At 37.3% G+C, this 23,531-nt stretch overlaps 1 protein-coding gene across 2 annotated transcripts in view; it reads left to right on the plus strand.

Moving 5' to 3' along the window:
• The window catches only part of TTC28 (tetratricopeptide repeat domain 28), a 319,835-nt gene that overhangs the window by 117,008 nt on the left and 179,296 nt on the right, over window positions 1-23,531 (plus strand). For both annotated transcript variants that reach the window (XM_084868121.1, XM_084868122.1), the window contains exon 3: window positions 22,121-22,268. In XM_084868121.1, coding sequence (XP_084724247.1) covers window positions 22,121-22,268 — 148 coding nt within the window. The remainder of the gene's footprint in view (window positions 1-22,120; window positions 22,269-23,531) is intronic.

A 23,531-nucleotide genomic window follows, 5' to 3' on the forward strand; every position in this document is an offset into this window, starting at 1 on the left:
TTTTTCCAGCCCCTGTTTCACGGGCAGACCTTGGCCACTGTTGGTTTTATTCAGATAGTTCCCGTCCACTGCGCAGCGTGCCTGAGGCCTCAGCCTGCGCCCCGCTCACTGAGATGGCATCAGCACATCCCTCCAGCCGCTGAACCCGACGGATTGATCCCAACACTCACTCTTCCCGGCGCTGTATTGGCTTCAGTCCTGCTCACCTCTGTCTTTATTTCCTCTTTGTTTCTAGCACTTGGGGATTCCCATATATTTTTTTGTGTTTAGATTAAGAGCCATGTCTTTCCACAGAAGCCCTGTACACCATTTTTGCCATATTGACTGGAAGCTTCTGCCAATAACTAGACACGTGTATGTATATGTTCCTGTCTAATAATTCTTTAGAATCTTTGATTAAACATCTTCCCTTTTCCATCCCTCACTTAGTCACATTGTACAGAGTTGGTTGGCACTCAGTACCTAGTTGAATGAGTGAATGAATGAATAGCATCTAAGCCATTGATTTCCAGTTTTGAAGTTTATAGACCATTAGTGAGACTTTAAACTTTATTGTTGCTTAACTTTTTTTCTTCTGCCTTTTTCTCTTTTTATTTATTTTTTAATTTTTAAAAATTTATTTCAAAGAGGAAGGAGGAGGGAGAGAGAGAGAGAAACATCAATGATGAGAGAGAGTCATTGATTGGCTGCCTCCTGCATGCCCCACGCTGGGGCTGGGGCCCACAACCAGGGCATTTGCCCTTGAATGGAAACAGACCTGGACCTTTCAGCTCTATCCACTGAACTGAACTGGCTAGGGCTTTTTTTCTCTTTTTAAATGAACTATGTAACCTATTTTAATTAAAGTGAATGAATAGAGGGTGGGACCTAGAGGATAGAATACCCAGAAACTAAAACACAACAGAGACCAAAACTACATCAGGAATTAGTGCTCCGAAGAGGGAGGTAAATATCAATAAGTCACTAAAGATATTCGTAGACAGAATCAGTGAAAAGCCCTCAGGGACCCCTTTGAAAGGAGAGAGCAGTGCTTATCAGCTCCCTCTGTATCAACCATTTGTGTTTTCCCATGAAATTCAGCTCCTTATCTTTATAAGCAGACTTTGATAAAAGATTGCCGACTAAGTAGTGTGTTTTTTTTTCTTGACTTCCAAAGCTGCTTTAATTTTCTCATAAATACCAAGATAATCTCAGTTAGACTAAGTGCCTCCTTCCATCTCAGGCAGAGAGAGCTGTTTTCCTCCTCTGCAGCTTGAGGAGGGTTAATATTGGTTCCGAATGAACATCTGCTGGCCCCATATTGACACAGGAATAAATTATTCAGCATGTAGTATTTGGGAATTTAAAAGCTCCATGATGAATTCTACAAAACTATATTATGTCTCTGACATTCTAGGTTTCATTATTTTGTCTTCAATTATTCACAAAGGCTTTTCACCTCTCGAAGCTCATATGGAATTCTTCAGATCAACTGAGACCAACACTGAAACGAGGACTATATTAAGACATACTGTTCTTCTTTTTGTATTGATAGTATTTTTCTTCTTAGGTGGGCTAAATGATGCCTTCTCTACACCTATAAAATCGAGATCTGTTTGTTATGGAAGTGAGCTCTTTTGTTTGGAGAATACAGGTTGTCAGGGGACACTCTTTAGGTACAGTGTTGGCAGTCCTTTCCTGAGCGCTCTGGAGACATGTTTCCTGAGGATTATAACATTAATTCTCAAACTGTATTTGCTATGAAAATTACCTGTTTCCTGTATGTGCATAGGTCTTTAGTTGAGCAAGGGGGTCTCCTAAATACCTTTTGAATCATTTTCTGTTTCTCCACTATTGATACATTAACTCTGGCCCTCTTTATTTTTTATTTTGGTTTATTTTTTTTAAATACATTTTTTATTGTCGATAGTATTACCCTCTTTGTTTTTGATTGCATAGTGATGGCTTTTCACTATCTAAGGGATTCTCAAGTGTGTGTATGTGTGTGTGTGTGTGTGTGTGTGTGTGAGAGAGAGAGAGAGAGAGAGAGAGAGAGAGAGAGAGAGAGAGAGAATAATGGACCCCTTTAACAGTCTGGTAGAGCCTATGATTATAATAAGACACAGAAACACAGTTCTATCCGTGGATTCCTGTACGGCTCAAAGTGTGAGATATCTTCCAGTTTAATTTAATCCAGACCTCAAAATATGTTGTATCAAAACTAAAACTTTCCATTCTTTGATTAATCTCAAAGCAAATATTTAGAGATTTTGAGCAAAACACATTAAACTATGAAAAGAATTTTTTTTAATGAAAAGATAATGAAATACTATTAGTACTTTAAAAAGATTAGAAATCAGCACTAGCCAGTGTGGCTCAGTTGGTTAGAGCATCGTCCAGTGTGCTGAAGAGTTACCGGTTCAATTCTTGGTCTTAGCACATATCCAGGTTGCAGGTTGGATCCCTGGTTGGGGTGTGTACAGGAGGCAACCAATCAATATTTTTTTCTCTCTCTCTCCCTCCCTCCCTTTTTCCCTTCTTGTCTCTCTAGAATCAGTGGAAATTATATTCTTGTTGAGGATTAAAAAAAAAAAGAAAAAAAAGACTAGAAATCAAAATAAAGATCCAGATTTTCTTACTACATTAATTATTCACAAAATACATTTGATTTCTAAAATTGCTAGTAAATCTGCTGGATGCACAGAATTTACAATAGGAAAATAAATTGATATAGCTATGAGAAAATGATGCATAATCTGGAATGCAGTAAATGTCTAAACTTGCCACATCAGTACTGTTCTTTTTAAAAATATATATATTTTATTGATTTTTTACAGAGAGGAAGAGAGAGGAATAGAGAGCCAGAAACATCCATGAGAGAGAATTATCGATCAGCTGCCTCCTGCACAACCCCCACTGGGGCTGTGCCTGCAACCAAGGCACATGCCCTTGACCGGAATCGAACCAGGCCCTCCCCTACCCCCACCCCAGTCCGCAGGCCGATGCTCTATCCATTGAGCCAAACCGGTTTTGGCAGTACTGTTCTTACAGCCTTCTGTAGTTGCTATGTTATAAACAACTAGAAGCCTAGTGCACAAAATTTGTGCACTGGTAGGGTCCCTAGTGGTTGCTGGCTGCTGGCCAGATACTCCCTCCCTTCCCCTGGCCAGCCCTGTGCCCTGGTCGAACTCCCAGACAACTCCTGGTCAACTCCCAGTCAAGGGGATGTTTGTATACTATACTTTTATTATACTGCATATAACAGTGTGTGTAGGAAGGGACAAAGAAAGGTGAGAGATAATGGATCTGTTTCTCTCCAGTGCTTATGTTGCTCTCTGCTAATGAATTAGATAGGAAAATAAGTACATTTATTTACTCTTTCAACCTTCCAGGTACATAGTGTACATGTGGATGATATACATAGGATGGTGTACTTAAAGATAAATTACTGTCTTCTCTTCATTGTAACAAAAACGCTGGGTTAATTTTTTAGACGTTTTGGGTATTCTGGGGGTTAATAAAGCATTGAGATTATGTTATTTGCCCCCAGATTCCCCTTCTGGCCCCCTTTATTTTACTAACCTATTAGTGAAAAGTTAATTTATATATTTTCTAGGTTACAGAAAGAAATGATCTGTCTTCATATTTTGTCCCAAATATATAATGGCATAAATTATAATAATTGCTTATATTGTATCTGACTATTTACAGAACACCTTTACTTATTTGATCTCAATGTACCGTCCCAGTAAATTGTGACACTGATATGTCAGGGACTATTGATTTCTGTTTCACAGGAGAGGAAACTGAGGCCCAGAGAAGTTGTGACTTGCCTAAGGTCACAGAGGAACTGAATGGCAGCGCCGAAATGGAAACGGGCTTTGGGCTCCTTGATAGCGCTCTTATCTGTAACTCAGTCAGCGGCTTTGCTCTTTGCTTTCTCGCAGAACCCTTTTGTGCTGCTCAGGCAGATGGATGGGCGTTTTCCAGTCTTGGTAATGGACATGGATTATGTTCCCATCTGCTTGGTAAAAAATCAGTGACTGTACTGAGCATTGTCCATGTAAAATATTAAATTGCATCAAAACTTATGACATTTAAAGTGCATTTACAATGTAGTTAAGATAACAATTTCATCTGTTCCTATGTAATTACAGAGGTTTTCAGTCACTTCAATTTAGCAGGCTGGAAAAATATGACCTCTGGCTACATGGCCTTTTCATTCTGTGAGTGAGTGAGTGTGTGTGTGTGTGTGTGTGTAACTAATGAACTTGGGGAGGTTTCATTACTTTCTGCCCTGCTTTTCCAAGGGATCTAATTGTCTCTCCTGCAACCCCCAAGCCACCTCCTCCTGTACGCTGACAGCAGTCAGGATTTCCATGTGACACAGAGCAGCAGATTATTGATTTTGCTTTTTTGTGTCAGGGCACTGTGTGTGTCATCTGAGGTGGTCTTGTGGGCATTTAGTTCACCAGTGATTATGCACAGGGCCCACTTCAGCTGGAGCCAGGAAGGAAATGTCAAACAGGAAAGGACGAAGATGGTTCTTTTAAGAGTTAACGTCAGGGGACGCACACTAGGGAGAAACACCGAGCTGCCACTTCTCCTTCAGCGTTTCCCTTTGATTTCCACTTGGCACGTTTAAAGAGCCTGACATTTCGTTTCTTTGTGTTCACTTGAGCAGGGAGTATGGGATCAGAAGCCATCGATTGGTTAGCAGTAGTCTATAACTATTAAGTAGCATTCGATCATGAGTGAAAGCTCCACATGTTTGGAAGTGAGCCCCAAACAATGGGCATATCAATGGCCTGTGGAGGTCTGCCCCGCTCTGGTTCAAACATGGGGAATTGGATCTGGATCATAAGCTTCAGGGAAGCCTCCCGCCTCTCAGGTGAGCGCTAATACCAAGGACTCTAGGAAATCCGGGTGCCTAACCTGGCTCAGATAACACCTGGAGGCCTGCTAGGCTAGGCCAGTACCTAGTACCCTCAGGGAGCCCCAGCGAGTCCTGACTATCATCTCTCCCCTTGGCCCCTCAGCTATCCTCTGCCCTGCTATGACGGGGGCCACGTAAGAGGATTTGAGGGCCTCAGTGCATGTGGGCAAGGACGAGAGGTTATCTATTGCTTTTATATTTTCTTTTGACAACCTGAGGCCACAGGTTGAAAGCAATGCAAACCTTTGGCACCCCACTTTGACAGCGTTGGTGATGTATGGTAGAAAGAATGATGAACTATGGACTGACATGTGGAGAGTTAGATCTAAGATCATATTCCAAATCTGTCATCTATTATGGTATAGCCTTGGGAAATTTATCCTTCTGATCCTTAATTTCTATTCAGTAAATGGGCTAATAGTACCTGTTTCACAGACTATTGTAGAAACTGAATCATATATGTATAAAGCATCCAGGCTAGTGCCTACCCTGTTTCCCCGAAAATAAGATAGTGTCTTATATTAATTTTTTCTCCCAAAGTTGCGCTAGGTCTTATTTTCGGAGGATGTCTTATTTTCGGGAAAACATGGTAGTGCCTGACATTTAATGTTTATTTTCCTTTCATCCACACAAACCATCTCTACCATTGACTCGCACCATGAACATTTCATAAGAACCTATATAAATAGATTAGTTATAGAAAATGATTTATTGCCTATAAATGCTGATTTTTTTTTTCTGAGAGAAGGTTTTAACATGGGATGAATTTCCAATTATTTTAAATACTTTTAATATAATTTTGTTTGAAGTAAAGATAATATATTGGTAATTATTTAAGATCTCCTCAATCACTATAGTTTTATGATTCTTTGTTGATTTTGAAAAACCAATATAATATCCCTTTCTGTTTTTATTTTTTTATTTTTATTGACCTCAGAGAGAAAGGGAGATGGAGGGACAGAAATATCAATGATAAGAATCAATGATCTGCTGCCTCTTGCATGCTTCTCCTGGATCTAGCCTGCAACCCAGGCATGTACCTTAACCTGGAATTGGACCTTGACCTCCTGGTTCATAGGTCGATGCTCAACCAGTGAGCCACACTAGCCGGGCGCCTTTCTGGGTTTTAAGTTCTGATTTCTATTTCGTAAAAGTCTGAAAAAAGAAATGAACTTCAAAAGAAATTTTTCTTGTTTATGTACCCGGAGCATTAATGTTTTTGTGATGATGTTCTCTCTTAAAAATAAAAAAACAACTCAAATTAGTTTCTCTGCCAAACTCTCAAAGTTGCTTTGCCTTGGGCTCTGTGAGCAAGCTCAGGCAGATCCATAAAAGGTCATTGCGGCACCTCAACTAGCTCAGTGTCCTCAGCTGTCTGAGAAGGGTAGGGCGGGGGAAACAGGAGAACAGAAGGCTGGAAAGGAGAAGCTTCTGGACTTGAGGATTCAATAGTCCATTTCTAGGGGGTGATTATTAGCATTTGGCAGTATCTTTCCTTCCTGAGAGTTTTTATTTCGGGGGTCTAGCTTTGGAAGTTCTGTTACCCAGCACTTTATTGGCTGTAGTACGACATATTCCTTTGTGGTTCCAAATATTTGTGGCTGTTGTGGGTTTTTCTTCTTGATTTCAGTTCCTGTGATATTATGACCAGCTGGCTAAAGTTATTTATTTTGATACAGAAAGGCATTATGACTAAACTGTACCGAATAGAACTTCAGTCAAGGAGGCGGCATATTACAATGTAAAGTAGGCACTTTGAAAGTTAGATCTGAGTTTGAATCCAACTCAATTGCTTAAGGAATGTGTGTGATGGAAGACAAGCCGCTCAGCCCCTCCGATGCTCCCCTTCATCATTGGAAAAAGTGAACGAGCAGTTCTTACGTCTCAGGGTGTTTAAAAGCACTTATTTATATAGTGTCCAATATGTAAAGGCTGTCAATCTTAATAACTTCCTTTCTTCACCTTCCTCTTCTCCTTATTCAACCTGTGAGTGTTTGTGCCAGAGCCTTCCCAGCAGCTGTGGACATGAAAGGAGAGGAAAATCCTCCTTTCCTCCTCCTCATTAAGGTCAGGGAGACTCATTTTCTCCTCCTTCGGGAAACTTCTCTATCCCAATGGTGGGCTATATCTTATTTCATGCAGAGTTTAGAATTAGAATGATTATAAGTTTGAATTGAAGCTCCTTTAGATGGTTAATTATAATAATCGCCATCACTGACAATACCAATTAAAGGATGGATTTATTTTTTTAGTTATATTTCCTTTAACATTCTAGACTTTCAGTATTTTAGAGACTCATCCTTACAATTTCCTTAGTGCTTTTAGATTCTTGAGTTTGGCAGGTGATATCATGGCTCAATACTAGCAACAAGGTATTTGTTATGTGTGAATTCTTCTTTAAAAACTATTCTATTGATTTCAGAGAGGAAGGGAGAGGGAGAGAGAAATGGAAACATCAATGATGAGAGAGAATCATTGATCAGCTGCCTCCAGCATGCGCACCCCCCCACCCCCCGTCCCCGCCCTCCAAACTGGGAATCGAGCCTGCAACCCTGGACATGTACCTTGACTGGGAATCAAACTGTGACCTCCTGGTTCATAGGTCTGTACTTAACCACTGAGCTATACCAGCTGGGCTGTCATGAGTTAATTCTTAAGCATATTTCAAAAAGATTTTGATACCAAATGTTTTGGATCAAGTAGAAAGCTGATGAAATTTTGAGTTGATATTATTTTAAAGAAAGGTTGTTTGAATTTGCTGTTATTTTATTGGTAATCTTGCTTCAGGGTATGTATGTTTTATTATTCTCTGTGGTCAGTGGGTCTCCTTCAAGACACAGCTTGAAGCCACTTGTTTTGAATATAGTCTAATGTCTGTGTTATGCTGTGAGACACCACACTAGACTGCTGGACTACCTATCACAGGATTGGTATTCATTCTTTCACAGGCATAGACCTCATGCCACATGACTAGTAGAATGGCTAAGGCTGTTTTACAATAGTAAATGCTATTTTTTTCTATTGAAATTTATAATATTGCTAAAGCATAATAGTGCATATATACATATGTGGTTATGTTCATGCATAAACAACCATATTTATTTAATGTTGAAGTAAAGGATTATTTTCTTTATCCTTTTGTAAGCTCCCAAGGAAGTTAAAAATACTAGAACACTGGGTTATTCCAAGATTTTACTATTTAAGTAGGTAGAAGCTAGTTTTACATCAGCATTGAAAGCTGTAGAGCAGCTGTATCGGTGTGCAGAATACATAACTCAGTGAAAATGTTCCTGAAAAGAGAACAGACTCCAATAGATGTTTATAGATGTTTGCACATGTTCCAAATTAAATTATATTCACCTCTAGTGCCATATTCTACAATCTCACCAAAAGAACTTACCTGTGCTCCATGAAAGGAACCCATTGGAATTCTTCAATTAGACTGAGAACATTGTTATTCCTTAATATCAAAAACTTTTAAAGTCACATGTGATTTTCCCATCCAGGTTTTTCTGTCAGATCTCTATTATATTGCACTAGAGGCCTGGTGCAAGAATTCATGCCCAGTGGGGTCCGTTGGTCTGGCTGTGGGATCGGGCTGAAACCGGCTCTCCGACATTCCCCACGGGGCCCCGGATTGCGAGAAGGCGCAGGCCAGGCTGAGGGACCCCACTGGTGCACCATCGAGGCCAGGGAGGAACACGGGAGGTTGGCTAGCCAGGTAGGGATCATAGGAGGACTCCAGGATGTGTCTGGCCCATCTCGCTCAGTCCCTGTTGGCTGGACCCCAGCAGCAAGCTAACTTACCAGTCGGAGTTTCTGCCCCTCCTGGTGGTCAGTGCACCTCATAGCGAGTGGTTGAGCAGCCTTAGCATATCATTAGCATATTACGATTTGATTGTTTGAACAGACAATTGGCCAACTGGACACTTAGCATATTAGGCTTTTGTTATATAGGATTTTATTCTGTATTTAAACAATTTCATGGAATACATTTTGGAGATGGTCCTATTAGATAAAGCTATAACTGTTTTATATGTACGGGCAGTCCTCGTGTTATGTCAGACTTGATATATGTCGTTTCATGGTTATATTGCCACCTCCCATTTATTTATAAAAAAAATAAATAAATTTTTTCCTTCATTTCGATGTATGTACATATGTGCTTTATGTTTGTTATTATTTACTGTATTTACCACAAGTAAAGGTCAGGAATTATTATCTTTAATTTTTTTTTTTTACTGTTTCACTTCATTACTGCTGTGTAGGTGCTCCACGTGAGTGCTTATGTAGGTGAGTTCCGACTTACGGCGAAAATTGCATTACATTGCACCGTAGGAATGGATCTCCGATGTAACCAGAGGACCTACTGTATAGGATAAGATTATCATGGTCATTATGTTCTGAGAATACAGCTCTCTAATCCAGACCATATGCAGCAATTAGGACATTTAACACACATAAACAAAAGATAGATTACTTTTTATTACAGATGTTTTAAGTGTATTCAGAGTACAAATACATGCCAAAATTTGCTAACATTAAGCTGAGCTAGTTCAAAATTGCAAAAAATTTAAGAATCAGAAGTCTGACAAATTCCAAAAGAAACATGAAATTTACCCGTGTTATTATGACTTTGCAATTAACTGAGCAGCTTTTCCTCTATTGTTTTAATGTATTGGTCTCCAAATACCACAATTCTTTTTCTTTTTAAAAAAAGTAATATACATATTGATTTCAGAGAGCACAGGAGAGGGAGAGAAGCATAGAAACATCCATGATGAGGGAGAATCATTGATCAGGTGCCTCCTGCACACCCCCTACTGGGGATGGAGCTCACAGCCCAGGCATGTGTCCTGATCAGGAGTCGAATCGTGACCTTCTGGTTCATAGCTCAATCACTGAGTCATGCTGCTGAGCTTGTTTGCCTTTATCTTCAGTTCAACTTAATAAGCCAGTTGACCTTAGATATAGATGCATCTTAAGATCCTCAGAGCATTAATCATAGGGATTATTTTAGGCTTCTAAAAGATGCTACATGTATTTTTTTAAAAAGATATTTTAAAATATTTTTCTCTTAATTCAGTATTTCAGGGTATATTTAATACTGGAAAAAGGCATCTGAGCAATAAAAAATGTGATATTTTCAGAACATTCATTAACCTGTAAAGTGTTATTTTCTTTACTCTGGTCATTTCATAGAGGACCTTGAATGTAGACCCTGTTTATTAGAGACTCCTGAATGCATAAATCAATTTTGACATTTTCTTTGGTCTAATGATAATGTGACTTGTTAATAATCACTGTAGTAACTTCCAATTAAGGCAAATTGTGACTTCAGATTAGGTTCCTTCTAATTAGTACTTTGTCATTCCACCTCATCAGAAAATGGTGTTTGCTGGTCTGGAATTAAGGAGAGTTCCATTTGGCAATAGGCGACTCATTAACACATGGAAAGAAATGGACTGGCTCACACCCTTTTTGCCAATCGCAAGTGTTTTTGTTAAAAGGAAAAGCTTGCCCTGCTTTGTGGGGATAGTGGTAGCAGATTTCTTATCCAAAACCCTTGTTAGGCTTTCTTTTTAGGAAAAAGATGTTTGAAAAGGAGACGGTGAAGTGAAACCAAGAGTGGTAACCACAAGGCTCCAAACGATAGTGAATGTACTAAGGAGAAATTCGGGATCCTCAGCAGTTAGCCACTCTATAAATAATGAAAGAAGATAGAATTTCATAGCATAGGATTTTAGAATGTTACAGTTATAAAGAACCTTAAGAGATCACTTAACCCCAACTCTCCCTTTAGAAGTGATGGGGGTTAAGGCCCAGAGAGAAAAGTAATTGAAATTCACATAGGTTGTCAGTAATAAGTCTAGTTTTAGCCCAAGGTTTCTGTCCAGTGTTCTGGTTCACTATCATATATTATTACTGTCTTAATTAGTGTGTTATCAGGAAGATTAAGCTTAGGCTTTGCAGAAAATGTGATAATTGAACTTAGGTTGGAAAATATAGTAATTTATTTTCTTCAGATTTGTCAAAAGTTTGGTACAAGATTATGCCAAAGTTTGGTACAAGAACTTAAATTTCGTTTACCATAAGTGACAAAGTAAGTGATGAATAAGCATAAGGATTTTTAAATGTGGCATGTAAATGCTTTTTAAATTAAATGTCATTTGGAATAAGGAGCTCAAATATGTAATTTAAGAGGTGTAGTTTTTACAGAAGTGTGGCTAGAGGCACAAAATGATCAGGTAATTGAATGTTAGCAGAACAAAGAACATAACGCAGTTCATCTTCATATAGAATGATGCCCTAGCATCCTAGGGCAAAGGGACATTCTTACCTCATCGCTTGAAATGCTTTCTCTGCTGTTGAAATGTGAGCCAGACAGCTGAAAGGATCAGGTTTGGAGTGGATACTGATGTCTCCAGACTATTTTGATTTCAAGTATACTGATACCTGTATACCAAGTTATATCTATTTATGTTGAAATCTAGAGGCCTTCACTCTCAGGGGAGGATGAACGAATGAGACAGCAGGAAGAGATCAACTTTCTGAGCCTCCCTTTTTATATTTATTGCAAGGTGTTTTTACAGTTGTTACTTTTGTCTACTTAAAAAAAAAAATTCAGATTGTTTAAAATTAGCTAAAGAAAATTCGAATGATTTTCAAATAGACTCAATTGAGCGTCTATAATTTAAAAGCCTATTATTTTTGTTTGCCTTGGCTCTGCCTATTGCACTTAAATATTTCTTTAAGAAGGACCTATTCTGACCCGGCAAAATCAGTGTAAGCACTTGAATTTCAAATGCATGTCTTTTGCATTTAAATTGCTGTTCTTTGCTGTAGGAAGAGCTCATGAAAACCAGCTATAGTTCATAAGGCTGGTCTCTCGCAGTGAAATTAGAATGCCATTAGAACTATTGGTCTTATTTCCAACCGAATTAGTTAACTGCTTGTTAAGGTTCAGAGCTCATTGACCAATAGGCATTTATTACTTTGGCCATAATGACACAATGATTTCCATTAAATTCCAGAGTTTGTGGAAATGTAAAAGAGATCTCGCAAAGAAAGTGGTTAGTGGTTGCATTTAATTATCAGGATTAATTAGGCATTTAAATCTGGATATAAAATATATTTTAAAAACAAAGTGTTTCTCTTTCATTGCTCTGAGCCAGTTGTGCTGAAGGCAGTGAAAATATTGTTCTTTCTTGAAATACAGCTGGTTCTCCTGTTTCACAAAGTGTATGCATTGCAATTGCTGAGCCAAGTCTTCAGAGAGTACTTATCAATATTGCAGAATATTTGGTAGTTTAACATTTGCCATTAATAATATTCAGGATAATTTTGAAAATAATCAGCACGGTTGGTATAGGACATTAAAAGTACTCATCTGGGAACTTAAGAAAATGATTTATCTTTTTTTCCCCGAAGATTTTTAATGTAATAATTTCAGAACTTATATTTCCATTACTTTAATATTTTTATTTAATTATGGCCACAATTTTATAATAAACAAGGATTCTTTACATAAGGTATCAATTAAATTAGAGGCTTTGTGCATCATTTTTGAACTTGTAGTGGTTAAAAATGCATTTTAGGACCTATATAAAATTACTTATTAAAAAATTAATGTATCCTGAAAGAAGGTAGAAAAAATGACAGCTTATGAAGTGGAACCTAGTTCTTAAGCTTTTGGGATTTTTTTCCATTATATTAAAAATTGATGTGGGATCTGAATATTCATCTCTAAAACCATTTGAAATGATAAGCTGCAGAATTAGAGCTACTTCTTTGTAGAGGACTCATTTGCAAATGTCAGCCAACATTCCTTTCAAACAACATGAAATGGGTCTCTTAATTTACTTTAGAAGTGGTTTCAGAAAGTTGATGCAACCAAGTTCATTTGCATTCTCTCTGGACAGGATAAATCCACTTCATTGATATTAGTTTGGATAATTTCTCCCCATGGGGCAGTGCATCTTTTTCAAACTCGGATCCAAGAGCATTATGGGAAAAGCTTTGTGGGTTAAATTCATATCTGTCCTGGCTAGGGAGCATGCTGAGCCACATAAAAAATGCCAATATGGATTTAAGTGTCTAAGGACAGGAAAGTGTCTCAGGAGAAAACTGAGATTTTTGAAAGACACTCAGTTCAAGGAATGTATTTGAAAGCGGTCAGGATTGATAATTTAGGAAAAGCAGAACGAGAGAAGGTATGCTAATGGTGTGGACATTTTTAATAAATATTTTTTCTTTTTTTTCTAATAAATATTTATTGATGCACAGATTATATTTCCAGGGTCGGCTATAGTGTATGGAGATGATCCCTGCCTTTGAAGAACTCCTTTTCTGTTAATTTTGTTCATTTGTGCTCCCTTATGAAGACTGTTTTAAAGGGAGGCGGCATGTTATAGGTGTGGAGACCTGGCTTCAGACCTGATGGTTCTGGATTTGAATCTCTGTTCTGTCACTTACAAGCTATTACCTTGGACAAGTTATTTAACCTTTAGCAGCCTCAGCATCCCTATCTTTAAAGGGAGATATAATAATCTACTTGGTCGGATTAAAAGTAAATAACATTACTTATGTAAAAGTGCTTATCATATACTAACAGATGTATCAGTTCCATTTCTTCTCCTTTCTGTAATATTGCTAGTCCTGTAAACCAGTGACATTATGTATGAACTAGGTCATTGTGAATTGGGTGGATAATATTACCAACCTTTATAGCATAATTTCTTTTTTATGGAAAAATGCTTAAAACATTATTAATAATTGACTTGATAATGAACTTGTAAAAAATAATTCCTGTGATAGTTGAGAAAGACCCATATTTAGCTTTTACATGTACTTGTTTATATGTTGTCCTAAAACAAATCCTAAATTATTGAGTGGGCAGCTTTTATATATATATATATATATATATATATATATATATATATATCCCCAAGTTGATTACATACATACTTTTTGAAATCTGATATTATTTCTTCTTGTATATACCTCTGGTACTTTATTGGGGTAAGATTATATAAATTTTGGGTGTATAACTTTATAATCCAACATCTGTATACTCCATTTGACAACACATTCTTTTTAAAAAATATGTATTTTTATTGATTTCAGAGAGGAAGGGAGAGGGAGAGAGAGATAGAAACATCAATGACGAGAGAAAAATCATTGATTGGCTGCCACCTGCATGCCCCCTGCTGGGGATCGAACCTGTAATCCAGGGATGTGCTTTTCAGTTCACAGGCTGGCACTCTATCCACTGAGCCAAACGGTGCGGGCTGATAACACATTCCTGATAAAAGGTGAAACCTTTACAGAAAAAAATGCCAAAGATGAATTTAATTAAAAATATAAAATAATTTTGATTCTGTACTTTAAAACTTGTCAACAAATAATAGTAGAAAATGTTTTTATTTAGACAAAGTCAGATTAAAAGTATAGAAGTTTTATAGAAAGAGAGTTTTAAATGATGAAGGGAACGATGGTAGCAATTTGTGATCTTTGGAAGAACGTGTGGAATCATGCACAAAAAGTACCTGTCAAATAGCATGCCAGAATTTATGGTGTAAGAGACCCTAATAAGTCAAAGAAGAGCATTAACTGATCTGGGACTATTTAGCCAACTGAGGCACCAGTTGTCTGTGAATGTCACTCTTTATGCATGAATACCAAGACCTAGATTTATTGATAGAGCTACGCATTTGTATTTGGTGGTTGTGCTTGTTTTCAAATGATTTTTTGTAAAATATAGATAATCCCCATGAATAGGTAATTTTTTAGTACATTGATATTATACCCAAATAAAAATCTGACCATTGCTTAATCAAAATAATTTATTAAGTTTCTAGGTGTGGAGGAACTGCTGTGCTATCCTGATGGCTTTTTTGAAAGGAAATTCATCTGCCCTATCTCCACCGTTTCCTTTTTGGAATTGCTGCCATCATTTCATAAGAACGCATCACCAATAGGACTATTACCCTGATGAATGAAAGCTCCTGTGCCTGTTGACAGGCACTAAGTAGGCTCTAAGCAAACTGAAACCCATTGAATCTTAGCAGGGCTATTAAGAAAATAAGTGCAAATTGTCAGGAGAAGAGAGATTTGTTCCTTAACATCATCACTTGACTCTTGGGTAAGAAATGTTAGGCAAGAAAGAGACTGTTTCAATTTGTCATCCTCTTGAGACCTCAAGATGCTATCTGCAGTGCTGAAATAAGCCATTCCTTCCTATGAGCAGAGAAAATGAGAAAATGGTTTATGCCCAGATTGGTCCATTTAGTTAGGAGGACAGCCACATAAATAACTACTTAAGAAAACAGAAACAAAGAAAGAAAACGGGAAACCTGAGTCCCTGGCATAGACCCTTTCAGGATTAAAGTCTGTAAATAGCATGTACAAAACAGAACAACTATAAGGGACTCAGAGGCAGACCTTGTGAACTTTAACCTCTGTTTACCTTAGTTTTCCATCTATAAAATAAAAGTCATTTTCTTTTCATGCCTCAGAGGGGAAAGCTAGATTGGCTCATGATTGAGAGAAAGCCCTGGCATCAAGGGGCTATAGTATTATGAGGATGATAATGTAATCACTGAACATGTGTCAGCAATATGATGTGACTATTTAGAAGTACATAAGATCCCCGGATGTACACAGACAGAGAAATAGCGCATATATCAATTGCACGTGTTATCAAGTCCTTTTTATTATGTTTTTGTGATTTAGTTATTTTTTAAAAATCTGTTTATCTCTCTACCTACCTACCTGTCTACCTACCTATTTATCTACTTTATGGAGAAAGGAGACTCTTTGGAAGTGGAGAGGCAACATGATGTAGGTGAAAAGAGCTTTGATTTTCTTTTTATTTAAAAATGATTTTCTTTTTATTTAAAAATTATTTTTATTTTCAATGACAGCATACATTATAATATTAGGTGAACACTCCAGTGATTAGACATTATGTAACTTCCTAAGTGATCTTCCTATATATCTCACACCCATCTAACATCATACATAGTTATTCAAGTATTATTGACTATGTGAGAGGGATGTCCGACTGCCGGCTTAGGTCCGCTCTCTGCATTATGTTACTTTATGGCTTTGCCCTTCACAGACCCACATTTGAATTATAATTGGATGAGAAAAGCAATAGTTGAGAGATTGGAAGCTAAGAAAGATCAAGGAGTGAATCACTAATGGTAGAATTTCATCTGCTCAAGAAAGCCTTATGTAGAACTCCCATATCCCAATATACTAGTATAGCACTTACGGTAATAATTCCTGATAGACTGCTTTTAGAGGGAGTAGGTTTCCATTAATCTGACATAGTTTGGGTATATCTACATTATGGGAGGTAAGATGCCAAGTGATTTTTCTAATAGTTAGAATTAGGATCCTTTAATTCCCATGTTGTTGACTTCAGTGTTTTTCTGAATCCACAATTCTTTTTGCTCATTCTTATTTTTTTCTATTTTGCTTCTGGCCTTACCATATTCCCCAAGACCAGGCTATGTGTGCGAAGGGAGGGTTGGTAGGACAGGTGCACCGAACTCATGCTGAAGCCAGATGATTCTTGGAGAATGTTCAGGAAATTCCCTTGGTTTTCTTCTTGGCACAACTTTATATTTCTCCTATGCCATATCCCATAGAATGAAGGCATAAGATTTAGGAAGTTCAGAACCATTGCTTTTGGAGACTTCATAAACTTCTTTCATTGTTTATTTTGAAAGTTTAGATGAGAAATTCCAGATTATGGTACACACATTTTATAGTCTGACATGTACTTCACCATTGGGAATCCCTCCAGTGCTAGGAAATGATACTGCTTAGTTATTTAACTCTTGGTTGTCATTTCACCTTTTCTTTATCTTCTTATCAAATTTCTAATTCCTTTATCTTCTTATCAAATTTCTAATTAAAAAATATGTTACCTTAACACTTTTGATACAATTCACTGAAAACTAATTTTGCGAAAAGAAATAGCTGATGTGATATGAAACAATCAGGATTGAGAGCAGATTTCTTTTAGAAATTGATATCAAATGTGCCAAAAGCAGCACTTGGGAGAAAAGCAATTCACAGCTGCAGATTTGGTTAGAACATTATGTTGAGGCCATTTGGGTCTCTGACTCTGGCTTGCAAACTAAATAATGGTGTTTTCTAAAATAGCCTCCAATCTCTTGCATGTGCTTTCAGCATACAATAAGACAGACTAGTAAAAATAGAAGTATAGTTTTCTGGAGAGATAGGAATGATTGCTCCCAGCTGAGCAGGTAAAACACATGAAGAATGTGCTCCTTGCTGATTCTTCTGGTTTTATTTTTAATGTGAAGTGTCAGCAAATAGAAGCAAGAGAAAATTCACTTGAAAATGTCACAAAATGAAAGAAGCATAGTAAATTGTATTGCAGGTAAAAATTCATTTTAGCCAGCAAACAAGCAACATTGGCCGAGAAGCATCCTGATGGCTCCTTTTGTTTCTCTTTGATTTAAAGCCTCAAACCTGTAATCTAATTAACATCGAACTGAGTTGCAAGTACAGTGGCCTGTTTGGTTCAATAATAATACATTTTTATGAAAGGTTAATGAAATGAATTTTCCTTCCATCCAATTCATTAAAAATTGTTCCACAATCAACGGTTGCTAATGGAATAGAGATTAAATATTCACGTTCATAAATTTTCTGTGTCATTTCTGATTTTCCTTCATTTCTGCCTCCATAGGTTGAATTTTACAAGTGCAAGAATTCCCAGACAAAAGGCTTGATTTAGAGGTTAATTGCATACCATTAATTTTTTTTAATCAAAGAGATAATGTGGAATAGCAGAAAGAGTTTGGCAGTAGGTTTGTCTCTTTGTAGCTGGATGATTTGGAGCAGGTTTCGTAATCACCTCTATTTTGCAGTAGTCATCAGAAGAACTTCTCGCAGAATATTGTGAGGGTTAATGATAAACTATGGGAAGCACCTACCACAGGGTTGGGCACAGATAGTAGTTCAACAAATGATAGCTGGGAAAGGCTTTGGAAAATAAAACACATACATATATGCACTAAGACTCATGATTCTGTGCAGTCCAGGATGGGTATTGTGAGACGGGGTTCTTGTTGATTCTAAGATAGGTATCAGGACATCTTGTAGTAATTCTAATACGTGTTTTAGGAAGGACACTGAGAGGAAGGGCTGTTTCATGTTTCGACAAATATATTTTTGTCTTCTTTTCCACGTAGGCCCAAGAACCTTATTTAATCTGGTTAATAGGTAGCTATCTTCTTGCTGTGTCCTTACGCGGTGGAAGGAGAGAGAGGGCTTGCTGGGGTCTCTTTTATTATATAAGGGCACTAATCCCATTCAGAGGGCTACACCCTCATGACCTACTCCCCTAAAGTCCCACCTCTAAAGACCATTCCATTGAGGATTAAGTTTCAACATACTAATTTTGGAAGGACACACACATTTAATCTATGGCAACCTCTCTGAGGTGAGAAGAATGGCCACTCAATAAAGAACAAACACCGACAGTTTTAACAACAGGTATAAATACTTCAGTCATCTGTTACATTTTTATTATTGCTTACGTATTACAAAATCTTACTAGTAAGCAGCTCCACAGGTAGCAGTCAATACATTTCCAGCTTTTTATATTCTTCCCTTCTCGATTGTGAGCACATTGAGAGCACGCGTCCTCTGTTTTATGGCGCCTGGCGCTGTAGATTTTTAGGGAATATTAATTGGAGAAGGAAGGAACTTGTAACGCAGTTGAATTTGTGAGGTGACAATTCAGTAGCATGTGTGGAATGATCACTGAGGGTTTTTGTGGGGAGCAACAAAAAACAAATGAATGACTCTGGAACACTTGAAAATCTACCTTTAGTCCAGTGTGCTAACTAGCTCCCTATACGTTTCTCTTCTTGGCTAAAGCTTCAGGTTAAAACCATTGTTCTCAGGGCAGAGGTGCTCTTGATGGCCAATTCATGTTGCCTTTCTTTCTCCAACTGCCACATAACCAGTGACCAGGATGTGGTGTATGTGTGGGGGGAGGGGCGCGTAGACAGGGGGATATATAATATTTCTGAGGTTGGCTGGGCACCACGCGTTTAATATTGCTTCCTTCGGCATGCTGCACATATATTGCCTCTGCTCAATCCTGAGTGATCAAAATGCCCCCCTCTCCCAGATGAAGCGGCTTCCTGGGAGACCTCTGATTCTGAGGAACAGAAAAATTAGTAGCGGGAATCAATAGGGTGAAGCAGATAGGCGAGAGCAGATTACATCAGTTTTCTTGAAGCAGCTGTGACTCTCGGCTGCCTTGGAAGAGGCTGACAGAGGACCCTGTGGGTGGCTGCTGCATCTCCCAAGGCCTGATAGCTCCATTTCTCCTCGTGGGTGGTTCCGGTTTTTGTCCGGGAGCCTACAGCAGTGGGTTTCCCAGTTGCCAGTAGTCTTTTATGGAGCAAAGAGATGAGCAAATGGAGCAGCAATAGGAATTGAATAATACACTGAATAGTAAAATATCTGTTGGATTTCTTACATTCTGTTGCTTTGTAATTATGTGTTCTGATTAAGGTTCTTTTCTTATTTCACTAATAATCAAAATAGCTAATTCTACTGAATACTTTTGTCAGGCACTGTGCTGAATTCTTCTTATTCTGTTACATTAACCCACAATCTAGGTTATATTATCATCCACTTGAACTTTAAAGTGGCATACCTCTCACAGAAGTATCAAAAACTAATTTTTACTCAGCTATTTGCACATGCAATGAATATTGCATGGAAAGAAGTCGGGAGAGCCCTACTCTGAGTTAGGAACAGGGGTTTGGCAGAGTTTGGCTTCTTATGCATCTTGGCAGGGGTATAAACTAAGCTTGTGACTGAGAAAAATCATGTGAAGCCGTGTTAGCGATTGTGAAAGGGGATGAGGGAGGACTAATGGAGGCCTTTGAAAGCCTTCTCTGCCTCTTTTCAAAATCCTCCCCCAAAGGAAGGAAGCCAGGATTGTGGGTGACATGGCTCAGTCATACCTTTTCTCATCTAATTAGTGAGTGTCCTAAGAAAACAAAATGTGCACGCCCACATTTAACTGCTGTGTGAACTTGATACCATCCTGGCATTTAACACAACTTCGTCTGACGAAAAAGTAAATATATCCCATTTTTCAATGATTTCTGTTGGCAGGCAGGAAAGTCAGTTGTTCTCTCAGTGAAGTAATGAATAATAAAGTTTTGCTCTAAATAAGCAAGAAGTTATCAAAAGCCATTGCTATTAAGATTATTGTGTATTCTTAGTTTTAATGAGATACCAGTGACACACAGCATTGAATAGATTTAAGTTATACATTATAATGATTTGACTTACATATATTGTCATATGATTGCCGCATACATTTAAAAAATATACTGAATCAGTAACTAAAAACATTTTTTGTCTCTCTCCATAAATTATAATTAAAGTGTACAGGTATTTGGCATGTACATATTATATAAATAAATTTAAATTCTTGCTGAAACTGGTTTGGCTCAGTGGATAGAGCATCGGCCTGCGGACTGAAGGGTCCCAGGTTCGATTCCGGTCAAGGGCATGCACCTTGGTTGCGGGCACATCCCCAGTAGGCAAGAGGCAGCTGATCGATGATTCTCTCTCATCGATGTTTCTAACTCTCTATCCCTCTCTCTTCCTCTCTGTAAAAAAATCAATAAAATATATAAAAAAATAAATTCTTTTAATTTGGCTTTATATAGTATTTCTAAGATTATGTAAACTGTAGTTATTTTTAGTTTTAATGTTGCATATATTACCCCTCAGATTTTAGAAACCACCTAAAATGTGAAATTGAAAAGGATAGTGAAAAATGTCTATAAAACACATTAAAGGTAAAAACAGTGGCTGAGTCCAGTGAAAGGAAGTGATCTTATGAATTAGTAATGAAAGTACATTACAGGTTAGTGTCTTACTGTGGTCTGAGTTTTAACAGCTGCTGATAGTTTAAACTGAAATAGAGTCTGAATAGCCTGTAATAATCAATGAGCATTCATTCTGCTTATGGATTGTTTCTTAATGGAAACACTGAATAGTATTGCCTATCTTAAATTATCTCAAAGGTTAGTTATAAAAATGAAATAAGGCAAAGAAATATGTTTTATAAACATTAAATGTGCTCTCGCTCAATCTCTCTGTGTGTGTATACATGTAGGTATAAAATTATAAAATTATGTGTTAAGTTTAGTGAGTAGTAGTTTTAGAAGTTACTTGAAACTTCATTTACATCTCATGAATACAATTTGTGACAACTCAAAGTATATTGGACTGAAAAGTTAAAATTGTGTTATAAGGATGTAGTATTGTAAGAATGTTTAAGTTACATAGGAGGCTAAGAATTTTAGAAGCAGATGTTACATAAACAGTGAATGAATTAATATGCCATTTTTATGTGTTATTTAATCAGGTACAAGGTCCTTTGCTGGTCAAATACTCGTAATACTTTGTTCATTTACTTGTTTTGTCTCTGCGTGCTTGGAAACAAACTTCATTTCCTTAAGACTATTCTAAACTTTATTAACATCTTGGCACTCTTCAATTAACTAGAAGGAGGGATGTTCTCCTACAATCAACAACTGATGATGTTAGTTTTAAAACTAATCCAATTAAAGTATACAAAAACAACCTGATTTTGTTTCTAAGCAAAGCACATATATTTTAGATAACAGCTTTTAAATATTATGTCTGAAACACTATGTGAGATATGACCATATTATGTTACTCATTAAAATTGCCTTAATAATAATCACATTTATTTTCCCCATTAATTACATAAATGGGGAAAATACAAAATAAGTGGAATTTGAGTGTTTCTCATTTGTCCTGCACTGTACCACATACTTTGGTGAGATAAAAAGAAATCTCCAAAATCCTGTCCTTGAGGAGCTTATGCTATTTAAGGTGGGATAAGAAACGTTTTTAAAATGCCAAAGGATGTGATAAAATTTATGTGTTCTAGAATTGAAAAGAATAAATTATAATTTGTGAGAGAGAAGTATGCTACCGGAAGAAATCAGATTTGGTTACAAACTATGAGTAGGTCTTTGAATTAAGACCATCTCAGTCCTAGTTCCACTGATCCATTGTTCTGATAAAGAATCAGCGGCAGCCTTGATGGAGCACGGTGTATAACAGATTGCATTATATTTTCTTCGTTTTCAGGCATACTTCCGACAGGGTGTTGCCCTCCAGTACCTCGGACGTCATGCCGATGCGCTGGCAGCGTTCGCATCCGGACTGGCTCAGGACCCCAAGAGTCTCCAGCTTCTGGTGGGGATGGTAGAAGCTGCCATGAAGTCTCCCATGAGAGGTAAGTGTGATCAAAGTGTTTGGCCTGACACGTACTTAAAATAGAACATTTCTAGCCTTCAAAATCTTTAGACTCCGGTATTGAGAATTGATAGGTTATCAGTTTGGCTAAGATTGTATATATTTTTCATTTTAAAAATGTGAAATACCATCTTTATTAAAAACAAAAGTTACACTATGATTTTTATATACTGTTGAAAGCAATGGCCAGCTTGTGCATTTGTCTAATGTCAGTGATAGTTCCCATTTTTCTCTCACAATGTGATAGTTAAACCTAAATTTAGTTCTAGGAAATAAGTAATAGGGTAGATTTTTCATATTTCCCTAGATCTACCTACTGGAAAGAAATTTCAGAGCACAAAGAAGAAATAAAATGACATTTTTAGGTAGTAACAATTTGTTCTTAGAACTTGGTTAAATTTGGCATTTTCTCAAAATTTTGTGCTCATCTCCATAGAAGTGAATTTCTATTTTAGTAGCCCTAGGAGAGATTATATATTGTGGACAAAGGAGATCAAGAATCACTGTCAGTAGCAGACAATGAACCAGAATAGAATGGTGTAAGGCTACTGGCCTGGAAGTTTGTGGACCTAGATTACATTTTTGAATTTTGCATTAACTAACTATAGGAGCTTGGGCAAATGATCGACATTTCTACATTTTAGAGTTACCCGAGGATTCCTCTGGTTTTTGTAGTTCTAAGATAGTCTAAATACCTCTAAATTGTAATATCTCTAGTAGTAAATTGATTTGTTTATTTGGACCAATATACCATCTAGAAATATTCAAGTAAACAAAGACATTAAGTAGACATTCTAATATTTTATAACAGGAATTATGGATCTAACTGTAGGCTGTGTGTATAACATTTTTAAGAGGAGCATTATAAGATATGTTGAGTTAAAAAGAAAGAGTCTACCTGGTGTGACTTATTGGTAGAGTATTGACCTATGAACCAAGAGGTCACAGTTCAATTCAGGTCAGGGCACATGTCTAGGTTTTGGGCTAGATCCCCAGTGGGGGGTGTGCAGGAGATAGCCAATCAATGATTTTCATCATCGATGTTTCTCTCTCTCTCTGAAATCAATACAAATGTTTGTTTTTAAAGGAAAGAGAGAGGGAGAAACTGACAGACACTAATTTAGATGTTTTTTCCTCTGTTATTCTACCTGTGCCAATTGGCATTCTGGAAAACCAATGGATTCAACTAGTGGAGGATGGAGAAGTTCTAAGGTCCAAACAGATTGGCTTCACTCTGAGGAAC

The sequence above is a fragment of the Pipistrellus hanaki genome (assembly GCF_964339955.1).
Source record: "Pipistrellus hanaki genome assembly, chromosome: 19".
In the NCBI taxonomy this organism is placed as follows: Eukaryota; Metazoa; Chordata; class Mammalia; order Chiroptera; family Vespertilionidae; genus Pipistrellus; species Pipistrellus hanaki.